Here is a 13,585-nt window from a genome sequence, read left to right on the forward strand (position 1 = left end):
TTGTCAGTCTTGGTGTCCATCGTACTAATACGTAGCAAATGCCCATGGGTATCAGGTTAAACGGTCTTCAGCTGCTCTTCCCAGTGCTTTAAGAATGAAGACGCTTCAGATATCGTAATTATCCAGATTAACATTCTTCTTGCCATAGACGCGTTTTCATTCGTTTTTAATTCCTATTTGGGAACACATTCATGTATACATCCGTATACTATGTATCTTTGTGTACGTCTTCTCATGTAACTGGTATTAAAGTTACGATGAGCAAGAGTCGACTTTGATTATGAATATTTTTTTCTAAGTTACAATGACGAAAAATAGCCTTTTTTTATAATTTATTTATATATTTGTTTTAATTTTTTTTACCTAAACGACTTCTCATTTTCCAAGGTGTGGTTCCAGATGTAATAATTTCGTTTCTCAACTAATTCGGGGCTGGAGATTCCAGTCCCTCGTCCATTCCCACCCTGGCAGCGACTCTTCGACCAAGTACTGGATGACCAATTCCCGGCCAAGGTCACCAGAGGGTCAGTCAGTGGGTCTCAAAAGAAAAGCGCCAAATCGCTTGGTTCTCTAGAGGCAATTTCTCAACCTCCGGACGATGAGGTCATCATTATTGATACTGCCAGACTGAAAAGGGGAACCGAGCAGATTCCCGAAGCTATCTGTACAGTTTTATCTTTAAATATGTTCGTATGTACATATACATAACTGAGGATTAGTTTCTTCATTTTAAGAATCTTTTTACTATGAGTGTTTTGTAATTTGATACTATTATTGTTACTATTATTTTGGTTGGTATCACTGACATGAATTATTGTTTTTATTTATTTATTTTTTGGTGCTTATAGTACTTTAAGTAGTGGTAGCGCAAATTTGTGACTTAAATGATTGGCATGACTTAAATACCCGAATTCCAACATAATCCTTAATCTTGATTTGTACCGTATCAGCAGCAGCACCAGAAGAATGGAAAGATAATGGAGAGATAGAGGCGCATTAATCCTTTCCAGAATGCTCTCAAAATTTGGCTTTAGTCCGTCGATCAGTGGCTCTGCATCGTTCGCCTTTTCATGGCAACTCTGGGCAAACTTGTCACGAAAGACGACCACCATTTATGCTTGTTCATGAAGGGTTTAAACCAGTTCATCTGCTCGCAATGATACACCATATCTCCAGGCGCTCCTCCGCCGCCTAATGTCTGTTTCTGTGACGCCCCATTGCAGCCCTTACCGCCCACACGAAGTGTCTTCCGAATTGGAATCAAGGTGTGCCACCATGCGTAGATGCTCGTGGTGTGCACGTGTCAATCTATAGTCTATAGATTAGTATGATTGTCAACGCGTCGTTTTTGCTTACCAGGCCTGGTTATCTAGATAAGGGTAGTAGGCTACAGGTACCATCAACATTTAGAAAAACAATTAACTGAAGCAGCACTCTCTCTCTCTCTCTCTCTCTCTCTCTCTCTCTCTCTCTCTCTCTCTCTCTCTCTCTCTCTCATTTTGAAGTAATTTTGTTAAAAATATTCGTTTTCACCCAAAGACATTAAACCATGCACGACGACTCCAGTAAGGCTGAGTTTCTGCAGACTTTCGTATTAATGTTGTTTCAGAGTCGACATCAACCCACCTCGACCTTGATAACTTTTTCGTGCTTTTGTCGCAATCAGCCGTATTATGAGTTCTATCACATCACCGCTTAATCCGCATATGTGGCTAGCAGTTCATTTTGACATTATGAGGTTCATGATTTCATAACTCAAAATATGTCGCTAGCAGCGACTGATGACCTAAGCTTCTTACACGTTGTAGCTTCTTAAGCTTTACTCCATTAATGCAAATATTTTGTTTCACTGGTTTGTTAATACATTAGCGGATAATAATGCTCAATAAATATGCATAAAATTTATTCATGAAATAACTGGGTCTTCAAAGTTGATGGCTTTGTGTTTGTTCTCTCCAGTAACATTTTTTCTTCCTCAACATCGAGAGGTCAAATCTTTGCTGAGGATTGGGTGCGTCATCCCGTGAAGTTAGGAGGTCTTCGGGATGGATCCTTAACCAGCAGTCAGGGTCGTAGTGCATTTCGTCACCAGGCAGTTTTGGAAGAGTAAGAACTGTTGCAGGGGAAAGGAAAAAAATGAACGTTAGTGGGTGTTCATTAATTTGTCATTCTCGAGACTTTATATATGAAGAGATTCTCTTCTCCCTGCTTAGTCTATTGAGAGGTTTCTGGATGGAGAACTTGGTAAATATTATTCGAAAACATTTTGAAACAAGTAAAAACTCTTAGCAGCGGCCCATGAAACTTAGCCACGGTCAGGTGGTGACCTATATTGTTGGTACCTATTGCGCTGCCAGAATTATGATTATTGCTAAATTTAGCATTAAATAAAATAAAGGTTCTTGAGGCTGGAGAGCTGCGGTTTGGTATGTTTGATGATTGGAGGGTGGATGATCAACATAGCAATTTGCAGCCCTCTAGCCTCAATAGTTTTTAAGATCTGAGGTCGGACAGAAAGACAAAGCCGGCACAATAGTTTTCGATTTTCAAAACACTGTACTGATATTAATACTTACATTATTTGTTTGTGACTTTGTGCTTGTGTCACATGCAGGCACTTCGTTGGTGATAGCAGTAACTTGGTCTGCAGTCAGGGGATCCCATCTGTTGTTTGTGAGACTTCCCGTCAGAGATGTGACCAATTCAGTCTGCTTGATCTCTCCTGTGGTAGTCAGCTGTGGAATATGGTGCTCTTAATTAGACGTGAAATGTTTTAAGATTTTACCTAATTATTATCATGAAGGGGTAAAGAGTGCTGTAGATCAACAGATCATTGGATCAATAGATGTAAATTACGTATTTGTAATCAGTTAATGCTTGAGTGATTATTTGACAGGTAACTTTTAATGCTGAATAATTACTTGATGGATACGACTGAGAGATGAATAAGTACCTGACAGATACGATTTAGAGATGAATAATTACTTGAAATATACAGTTTAATGTAGAATAATTACTTGACAGATACGATTTAGAGATGAATAATTACGTGAAATCTACGACATAGAGATGAATAATTCCCTGATAGATACGGTTTAGAACTGAATAAGCACCTGACAGAAACGGTTTAGTGAATCAGGCCTGAAAACGTGATAGCAATATTTACTTACCAGTGAGTTCCTTTCCAATCCCTTCCTGATCAGGCAGTTGCGTAATGCATCAGGAAGCTCTGGTTTCGGAGTGACTCCCCATTCTGTTGTCAGGGCAAGAAAGTAAATAAATAAACACACATACATGTTACTGAATATCTCACGTTTACGTAAATGATCTCCCCCAAAAAATGAAGGTTTACACGTATTTGTGTGGTGACCTTATGTCTATTTTCAAACTGTTTTCCAAACCCGTAACAGACATCATTATCATTATCATTGTAGTTCATACACCCGTTTCATTCATTTTCCTCGCTTCTCCCTCTCCGACATAGCTTTCCTATTTACTTTAAGACTCACGAGGACCTGAGGTTCGCGGGTCTTTTTCTCACTTTTCGGGGGTAACAACTTGCTAATTACATGTTGGGAACCGTAAAGAGCTACCTGGGTTGTATCTCTAACAATCACAAAAATACACACGCATATATGCACACACAAATACACACACGCACACACACACACATATATATATAAATAAATAAATATATTTTTTGATATATATATATATATATATATATATATATATATATATAATATATATACATATGTAATGGTGGTGTCTATATATATTCATACATACCATATATATACATACATACATATATACATACATACTTATGAAAAGCACTAATACACACCTGGCCTGGGAGGCACTGTAACTCCGACTTCATTAGCGCAGTCTGTCATATCTTGGCCCCTTCGTCCTCCCATTCCTTCTCCTCTTCCACCATGCCTCTTCTTCCGTCCTCCTCCATATTGTCCTGCTTCTCCTCCCCATCTTCCTCCTCCTCCTCCCCAGCTTTTTCGACCCCCGTGTCCTCCGCCCCCATGTCCAAGTCCTCCCCCTCGGAGGGCTCCTTCCAGTATACGAGTGCATCTGCAGTTGTTGTCGGTGGCAGCGCAGGCTGGATAGAAATCGATGAATCAGTACATCAGCATGAAAATTGTGTCGCGTTTTCTTTTTTATGTTTCTCAACTCTGGCTTTCGTGACTGACAGTTGACCAGATTGCTTCTATTGAATAAAGTTCATCAAAGTCTCGCTGTAATGGGAGTTGTGGATTGAAATTGTTCGGTGCTCACGAGGCAGACTTCTCGACATTTTGTTTAAATGGTGAAATAATTCCCTTTCTCTTAGGTAAGGTTTAAAACTTCGTTTCACAAAATGAATGAATACTCATTCAACTGGGACTTACGTGGGCCATGGGCGTCGATGAGGCTTGTGGCCGCAAAGAGCACGAAAACCAAAGCCAATTTCGTCATATTGTCTGAAATAAAAAAAAAAAAATAAAATAAATAATAAGGCATAGTCCACCTTATTCAGGGCGTAGCTAAAACCTAAGGTCAAATAGCGCATTGTTTCACCAAAAAAAAAATCAAAATGAATATACTATTTTATTAGAAAAAATTGTTCTATTCTGTGTAACAGTCACATTATTTATTATTTACATTTCATTTTAATAAATAAATAAATCATAAATATTCTATCCTAATATTCCTTTATTTCTTCATAACGCTGCGAAACGCCTTTTCCAGACCTTTTTAGGCTCTTCGACAGGACTTTCCTACCACCCCCACCTCCCAGCTAGAACAACAACAGCAAGAACAAAAACAATTGTAAGAACAACAACAACAGCAAAGTAGTTTGAAGGCTTACTCCCTGAGAAAGCAGAAAATAACGAAGAGTAAGGAGCAGGATATAATTGCTTCTAAGACTACCTTGTAATATTCCCTTACTTTTTAAAGTACTGATGGATTGAAAGGAATATCCTAAACCTTCCGGATACAAATGAAAATCAGTGAAAATCACTTTCGGATTTCAAGCTTTGATTGAAAAGCATGACCAAAATAATAGGCTAGAAAAAAAAGGTAACGAGAGCACTGCGGCAATTAGGAACTCGATATTCCTGAATCCCTTTAGAGGAAACTGTTTTCAACGTGAAAGCTAAAAAAAAAAAAAAAATCACCAACAAGCAGCAAGAGAAACTTCGAGACAACTTACCGTCTGCTCGCAGCTCGACGTCGGAACGATTCGGGTTTGATCCTAAAGGGTCCTATTAATACACTTCTGCCTACAGCACCCGCTCGAATGGGATACAGTGGATGGGAATTTGCTTTAAATAGTTTACCTTAAATGTCTGTCCAATTAGCTTGATGATGTCATCCCTTTTTATGCTATTGTGACGACAGACATCCTTTTTTTCCCTTACTCACTTCCGCGTAAGAAGGACAGTTACCCAAAAGACAACAATGGGTAAGGTGAATAAAACGCAGTATTCATTGCTACAATGTAAACGTTTCATGATTGTTGATGGCCTTCTAACAGGTTTTGGATTATGTATATTTTTATAGGAGCGGCCTATATTTGAATTGTTTTTTTTTTTTCATTTCTTGTATTATTAGGATTTTATTGCACAGCTAATACGTTTCAAGATACCTTTTCTTGCTTTGATTTTTCATTATATTTGTTTATTTGTTTTTTATTATTATTATTATTTATTTTTTTTTTTTTTTTGCAATTTTCTGCTTACGCATTTTATCATTTAGTTTAGCATTGATTTCGTGTTCGGGATGCTTGGCGTAGTTACGAAAATGACAAGCAATTCTCGTCTTCCTCCATGAAAATGGGTTATGAACCTCATGTATTTTTGCCGGAGTGGCATTAATTAATTCATATTCTGTCTCTTAATTTTAGGGCGACATTCGCCGAGGATAGAGAATAACCGCGTATAGTTAAACAGATCCTGGTTAAGTGGTGATTCTCAGTTTGGGGTTAATTTTTGTGTACGTCTTTACATGTAACTGGTATTAAAGTGACAGTGACGAAAAAAAGACTTTGATTATGATGATTTTTTTAAAGTTGCAAAAACGAAAAATCGCCTTTTTTATTTTTTATCTATTTTATCCAATTATTTATTTATTTATTTATTTTTAACCTAAACGACTTCTCATTTTCCAAGGTGTGGTTCCAGATGTAATCATTGCGTTTCTCAACTAATTTGGGGCTGGAGGTGGCAGTCCCTCGCCCATTTCCACCATGGCAGTTGAGACAATGAGTCGATTCTGGGCAAACTCTTCTCGAAAGACGACCACCATTTATGCATGTTCGTCAAGGGTTTAAGTCCATATGCGCACAGAGATACACCATCTCTCCAGGCGTTCCTCCGTCTCCTAATGTGTTTCTGTGACGCCCTATTGTAGCCCTTACCGCCGACATGAAGGGTCTTTAGAACTGGAATCAAGGTGTGCCACCATATGTAGATGCTCGTGGTGTGCACGTGGCCATCTATAGTCTATACGTTCGTATGGTTGTCAAGGCGTTGCTTTTGCTTAGCAGGCCTGGTTATTTAGATAAGGGCTGTAGGCTACAGGTACCATCAACATTTAGGAAAACAAACATTGGATACTTCCATCTGGCTGCACATAGTTTTGAACTTTGAACTGCGCAGTATAACTGAAGCAGCATTGCTCTCTCTCTCTCTCTCTCTCTCTCTCTCTCTCTCTCTCTCTCTCTCTCTCTCAAACTTGACCATTGATCTCCGTACTGAAAGTAGGATTAATTTTCAAGCCCCGCGCAAGAGTGCCCTGAGCTACACCTTCGTTTTATATTCAGGTTTGCCTTTTTAAAAGACTACGCAAATCTGCCTTATTTGAGTTATCTCTGCCTATGGGCGATCCGGTTTCATTTGGCCACGCAGAACTGGCTGAATCATTTCCATAACAAGAGCATGATTGTCTTCCAACCTCTCTGGTGGTTCTACCTGTATGCAAAGTGTCAGGTTCCGTATTCTGTCGAAATATCACTTTATAAATTCTTTCAGTGTCATGGACGTGGGCCTTCCCCAACGTTTGAAATAGAAGAATGCTACTCTAGCACACCTTTTCCATTGTTTCATTACTTCCGGCATTTCTCCTTTTCATTTGTTCATATTTCCGGGTTCTCTGGTTTTCAGTGATATAATATATATATATATATATATATATATATATATATATATATATATATATATATATCACCAGAAATACACATCTCTCACACCTCAATGGAATGCCCGAGAATCGAACTCCGCGGCCACCGAGGTGGCAGATCAAGATCCTACCGGTCACGCCATTGAGGCGCTGAGAGAGAGAGGAAAAAAAACAAACATTGGATACTTCCATCTGGCTGCACATAGTTTTGTACTTGGAACTGCGCAGTATAACTGAAGCAGCATTGCTCTATCTCTCTCTCTCTCTCTTCTCTCTCTCTCTCTCCCTCTCATCTCTCTCATCTCTCAAACTTGACCATTGATCTCGTACTGAAAGTAGGATTAATTTCAAGCCCCGCGCAAGAGTGCCCTGAGCTACACCTTCGTTTTATATTCAGGTTTGCCTTTTTAAAAGACTACGCAAATCTGCCTTATTTGAGTTATCTCTGCCTATGGGCGATCCGGTTTCATTTGACCACGCGAGATACAGAGCTGGGGTGAATCATTTCCATAACAAGAGTATGATTGTCTTCCAACCTCGCTGGTGGTTCTACCTGCATGCAAAGTGTCAGGTTTCGTATTCTGTCGAAATATCACTTTATAAATTCTTTCAGTGTCATGGACGTGGGCCTTCCCCAACGTTTTGAAATAGAAGAATGCTACTCTAGCACACCTTTTCCATTGTTTCATTACTTCCGGCATTTCTCCTTTTCATTTGTTCATATTTCCGGGTTCTCTGGTTTTCAGTGATATATATATATTATATATATATATATATATATAATATCCACCAGAAATACACATCTCTCACACCCTCAATGGAATGCCCGAGAATCGAACTCGCGGCCACCGAGGTGGCAGATCAAGATCCTACCGGTCACGCCATTGAGGCGCTGAGAGAGAGAGAGAGAGAGAGAGAGAGAGAGAGAGAGAGAGAGAGAGAGAGCTTTTGTAATTGTTCCTCTGCCTATTTACGTTACTGAGTGGCAAAATTGTGAAAAAAGGATTATATATTAATTTCATATATATATATATATATATATATATATATATATATATATATATATATATATATATATATATATACATCAATATATATTATATATGTATGAATAACTTGATCACGAACTATATAAAACGTGATGCTATGTATAAATAAAGGTTTTTGCCACGAAGGAAAAAATGAAAAGCGAGATAGCCAAGCACTTTCTGTCTAGTGCGACCCTTTACTCAGGCGTAACTGATCGAACAGAAGAAAAACATAGTCAAAGTAGGCTTAATATCCAAACTGACATTACAAGATTAGGAATAAGGTCGATTTCCCTCTACAGGAACGAGGAAACGCCTGAGGGCAGGATATGCGAATTTTTAGGCAGCCACCCCTTGGAGGATCACACACATGGTAAACAGAAAACAATACATTTTGAAAAAACAAGGAGGTATATACAACTTATTACCATTAAATATACAAAAATTGTTCCCCAAAAAATTAGTGAAAAGACGAAAAAAAGGATATAAATATATCGAGCAAGAGAGAGGAGAGAGAGAGAGAGAGAGAGAGAGAGAGAGAGAGAGAGAGAGAGAAATAATAACTATATACATGTGGGACTAATTGATTAGTAGTTCATTTATTTGAAGATCCTTCATAAGCATTTTACAAATATGCGGGTCCAAATGGTACAATCCCAGACTAAGATTTAGGTTGTTTTTGTCAGTGATTTGTATAATTGCTGATTCCAGTAAATTTCTTGAAACATAATCATTAGATCTAGCAATTACAGAGGTATCACCCCAATTAATACAATGAGATTTTTCACTCAGATGTATAAACAGTGCATTTGAAGACTGGGCTGTTCTAACTGAATACATATGCTTCTTGATACGTACACATAAATTTTTACTTCACCGTCCAACGTAAAAAGATGGGCAATTCTTACAAAGAATTTTGTAAATGATGTTGTTATTTGTCACGGGACTATTCTTAATTAGCATATCATTAATGGTATTGTTATAAGAGAACACTACATTAACATTAAACGATTTAAATATTGATTTTATGGTTTCAAATCCACGAAAGTAAGGGAAGCTAAGTACATTTTTAAGCATTTCTTTTTCATTATTAGCAAAACAATAAAACTTTTTGTGAGCTTTTTGATAACATAAATCAATTATATGAGGTGGGTAGCAGAGATCGTTTCCTATCTTTTTTATGTATTCTATTTCTTGGTCAAGATATTGTGGACTCGTGATACGCAAAGCACGTAGGAACATAGAAGAAAAAATTGAAATTTTAATATTAAGATGGTGGCCAGAATAAAAATGTACATATGTTAAATTATTTTTGGGTTTTCTATAAATACTGAATTTACATTGGAAAGATTCTCAATGTATTAATACATTTAGGAAAGGGATGACATTGTTATTTTCAATTTCAACAGTGAATTTTATGGATGGCACTAAATTATTCAATTTAGATAATAAATCATTTACATCGATCGATACCAACAGGTAAGACTACTAAGATGTCATCTACATATCTGTACCATTTTAAGGGTCCTCAGCGCGTGTCGGCAATCCGATCACGTGACCCCAGCGCTGCAAGCAACTGTTCTTTCAGTAATAAGTTGGACTTCGAGAATCCTTATATTTCCCCTTTAATTTGATCATTTAGATTTTTGCTTACATGTTACCCTTGAAATCTCATCTTGGCCCTAAGCTGTAAATTTCTGATCATGAACTAGACCTCATAAGGCCTTCCTTTTTATTATAAAATCACAGTAGATGCACGTGACTTCATTAAATAAGCGAATACCACAGGATAAATAATAGGCAGAAATCCAAACGCTTTCGTCTATACTAAGACATTGTCAAGGAACAATGTCTTAGTGATGGCGAAAGCACTTGGATTTCTGCTTATATTATATATATATATATATATATATATATATATATAGTATATATATATATATATATATATATATATAACTGAAAGCCAGAGAACCGTGAAATATGGGCAAAGGAAAACTCAGAAATGCCGGAAGTAATGAAACAATGAAAAAGGCGAGCTGGAGTAGCATAATTTTTTCCGTCATCAATGTGCGTCAGGATGACTATATTGTTCCCGTCCGCCGCCGTGGAAATGGCAAACGATTCACAAAAGGAAACAGGTTCTCATGACGTGAGGCAAAACTGGATTGAGCCGGCGAAGTTAAGTCAAATCCATATGACCCGTTCGAATCTATAGCTTCAATTTCTTACACAGCATGGGATGCTAGTAAGGTCCTCTGCTTTGCCATCATTCGCGACACCTCAGTCCTGGACTAGAACCTCCGTCAGAAGTTTCATTACAATTATGAGCTAAAATCCGGACTATCCAATATCCTAAGCCTGTGAGACTCATCCCTGTTAATGCTACATAAACGAAGCCATCCGCTCTAATCATGAAATGTGAGTCTCCATAGCGCCCAAAAAGAATACTTTCGTGTGTCAACCTCTCGATGAAAGAGCCGGTGCTAACAACTACAAGCATTATCAGGTATATCTTTGTCTAGAACAAAAAAATACTTGAAGCCCAGAAGTCCAAAGCAGAGATGTGTGAATAATCGAAATTTAAGATTTGTTCTCTAATCAGCATTTCTTGGGTATTGTTCATGGTATGCTTATAATTATGCGGAACAAGATTAAAAACCATTAAACAGCAGAGCGAGCTGCAGACGAAAAAATCCTAAATGTGAAAAAGGCAATCAATAAGGTGAATTGTGAATTAGTATATATATATATATATATATATATATATATATATATATATATATACATATATATAATATATATATATATATATATATATTATATATATATGTGTATAACTGAATCACGAAAGTTAGGAACGTGATAAATACTTAAATAAAGATATATGCCACGAAGGAAAAATAAACGAAGGAGTCTGCAAGATCTTTCGACTTAAAAGTCCTTTACTGAGCAGAATACTGACAAAAATACGAGAAAAGACAATACATGAAGGTTCGTATAACTGACAGATAGGGATTATAAAGGGATTAGTACCTAGAATCCGACACACCTGGAAGATAAGAAACCTTCCCAAACAAGCATAAACAAAGGGTGCAATTAAAGGTTTAAGACATTCATCTCAGATACAATCTCCAGACAATTAAAGGATTATAGGTGACAGCTATTCGGAACCTGGTAAACAAAACCATATTCACAAAACATGACAGACATACATTACAATAAAATTTAATAACTCTAAGGCAACTGATTTTTATTTAAGTCAGTAATTATATCTTTGAGGTCATTCTTAAACATGTTACAGATACAAGGGTCTAAATGAAAAAGGCCACGACTAACATTGAAATTACAATGAAAAGTAAGTTGTATTAAAGCAGATTCTAAAAGATTTCGTGATAAGACATCTCTTGACCGTGCAATTACTGAACTGTCAATCCAATTAATTCGGTGGTTGTTTTCACTTAAATGAATAAATAATGCATTAGATTTTTGCCCAGTTTTTACAGAGTATTTATGCTGGCTTAGCCTTACTTCTAAGCCTTTGCTGGACTGTCCGAGATAGAATGAGGGACAATCCATACATGGAATATTATATATTATGTTGTTGCTTTCTCTGGGGCCATTTTTTATTAACATTCTTTTTAGTGTGTTATTATAGGAAGAAACAAGGTTGACATTAAAAGCTTTTAACAATGGTTTAATGGTTTCAAATCCGTTAAAATAGGGCAAACTGAGAATGTTCTTAGAATTTTCTTTCTGTGTGTTATTTTCAGTATAAAACTTTTTGTGGGCTTTATTATAACAAATGTCTAATATATGTGAAGGATAGCATAAATCTTTCCCTATTTTTCTTATGTATTCAATTTCTTGATCCAAATATTGTGGACTGACAATTCGCAATGCTCGTAAAAACATAGAGGAAAAAATTGATATTTTTATATTAAGATGGTGGCCTGAGAAGAAATGAACTAAGTAAGTTGTTAGTCGGTTTCCTATAAATACTGAATTTACATTGAAATGGTTCTCTATGTATCAAAACGTCTAAGAAGGGAGGCAATTGTCTTTTTCTAATTCTAGAGTAAACTTAATCGATGGTACCTGGTTATTTAATTTAGAGAGTAAATCATTTACATCAATACCGACAGGAAGAACAGCTAAACAATCATCAACGTAACGGTACCACTTTACAGGAATATGAATGATATTAGGTAAGTAGCGTTTTTCAAAGAATTCCATATACAGGCTTGAGAGCAATGGTGATAAAGGATTTCCCATTGCCATGCCAAAAATTTGTTGATAAAATTCACCATTGAATATAAACTTACAATCACAAATGCAACAAACCTAGTGAGTGAAATAGTGTGACTTATAGGTAGAGGTAATTCATGCTGAGTTAGTTCATTGCTAAGATATTCTAAAATAGAGTCTATACGGACTTTAGTAAAAAGAGAACATACGTCAAAACTAACGAATAATATCAGTAGGGCGGAAAGAGCATTTTGTATAATTTTATCAACTAAATCTAAAGAATTATATATATGAGAATCGGAGATGGTTCCAAGTAACGGGGACAAGATCTTAGTGATATATTTCGAGAGTTTATATGAAATTGAACCAACAGTACTGATAATAGGCTGCATAATAAAGCCCACAAAAAGTTTTATACTGAAAATAACACACAGAAAGAAAATTCTAAGAACATTCTCAGTTTGCCTTATTTTAACGGATTTGAAACCATTAAACCATTGTTAAAAGCTTTTAATGTCAACCTTGTTTCTTCCTATAATAACACACTAAAAAGAATGTTAATAAAAAATGGCCCCAGAGAAAGCAACAACATAATATATAAAATTCCATGTATGGATTGTCCCTCATTCTATCTCGGACAGTCCAGCAAAGGCTTAGAAGTAAGGCTAAGCCAGCATAAATACTCTGTAAAAACTGGGCAAAAATCTAATGCATTATTTATTCATTTAAGTGAAAACAACCACCGAATTAATTGGATTGACAGTTCAGTAATTGCACGGTCAAGAGATGTCTTATCACGAAATCTTTTAGAATCTGCTTTAATACAACTTACTTTTCATTGTAATTTCAATGTTAGTCGTGGCCTTTTTCATTTAGACCCTTGTATCTGTAACATGTTTAAGAATGACCTCAAAGATATAATTACTGACTTAAATAAAAATCAGTTGCCTTAGAGTTATTAAATTTTATTGTAATGTATGTCTGTCATGTTTTGTGAATATGGTTTTGTTTACCAGGTTCCGAATAGCTGTCACCTATAATCCTTTAATTGTCTGGAGATTGTATCTGAGATGAATGTCTTAAACCTTTAATTGCACCCTTTGTTTATGCTTGTTTGGGAAGGTTTCTTATCTTCC

At 36.5% G+C, this 13,585-nt stretch overlaps 2 protein-coding genes across 2 annotated transcripts in view; one reads left to right on the top strand and one right to left on the bottom strand.

The window, feature by feature from the left end:
- The window catches only part of LOC135210085 (low-density lipoprotein receptor-related protein 4-like), a 471,815-nt gene that overhangs the window by 292,974 nt on the left and 165,256 nt on the right, over nt 1-13,585 (top strand). The gene's annotated exons all lie outside the window — the stretch shown is intronic.
- On the bottom strand, nt 1,889-5,364 carry LOC135210080 (rRNA 2'-O-methyltransferase fibrillarin-like). Its single transcript, XM_064242880.1, has 6 exons — nt 5,210-5,364; nt 4,404-4,475; nt 3,848-4,114; nt 3,171-3,253; nt 2,577-2,735; nt 1,889-2,113 (listed from the first exon to the last, which is right to left on the bottom strand). The coding sequence occupies exons 2-6, from the start codon at nt 4,468-4,470 to the stop codon at nt 2,054-2,056; spliced, it is 636 nt and encodes a 211-aa protein (XP_064098950.1). The 5' UTR covers nt 4,471-4,475; nt 5,210-5,364; the 3' UTR covers nt 1,889-2,053.

This window comes from Macrobrachium nipponense, chromosome 39 (genome assembly GCF_015104395.2).
Source record: "Macrobrachium nipponense isolate FS-2020 chromosome 39, ASM1510439v2, whole genome shotgun sequence".
NCBI lineage: Eukaryota > Metazoa > Arthropoda > Malacostraca > Decapoda > Palaemonidae > Macrobrachium > Macrobrachium nipponense.

Bases quoted from the DNA above. Each gene is read 5' to 3' on its own strand.
- LOC135210080 (XM_064242880.1), bottom strand. From the start codon at position 4,470: ATGACGAAATTGGCTTTGGTTTTCGTGCTCTTTGCGGCCACAAGCCTC. The intron at 2,736-3,170 runs GTAAGTAAATAT...CATATTCCACAG, and splicing joins GATTGGAAAGGAACTCACTG to CTGACTACCACAGGAGAGAT. The intron at 2,114-2,576 runs GTAAGTATTAAT...CCCCTGCAACAG, and splicing joins CAAAGTCACAAACAAATAAT to TTCTTACTCTTCCAAAACTG.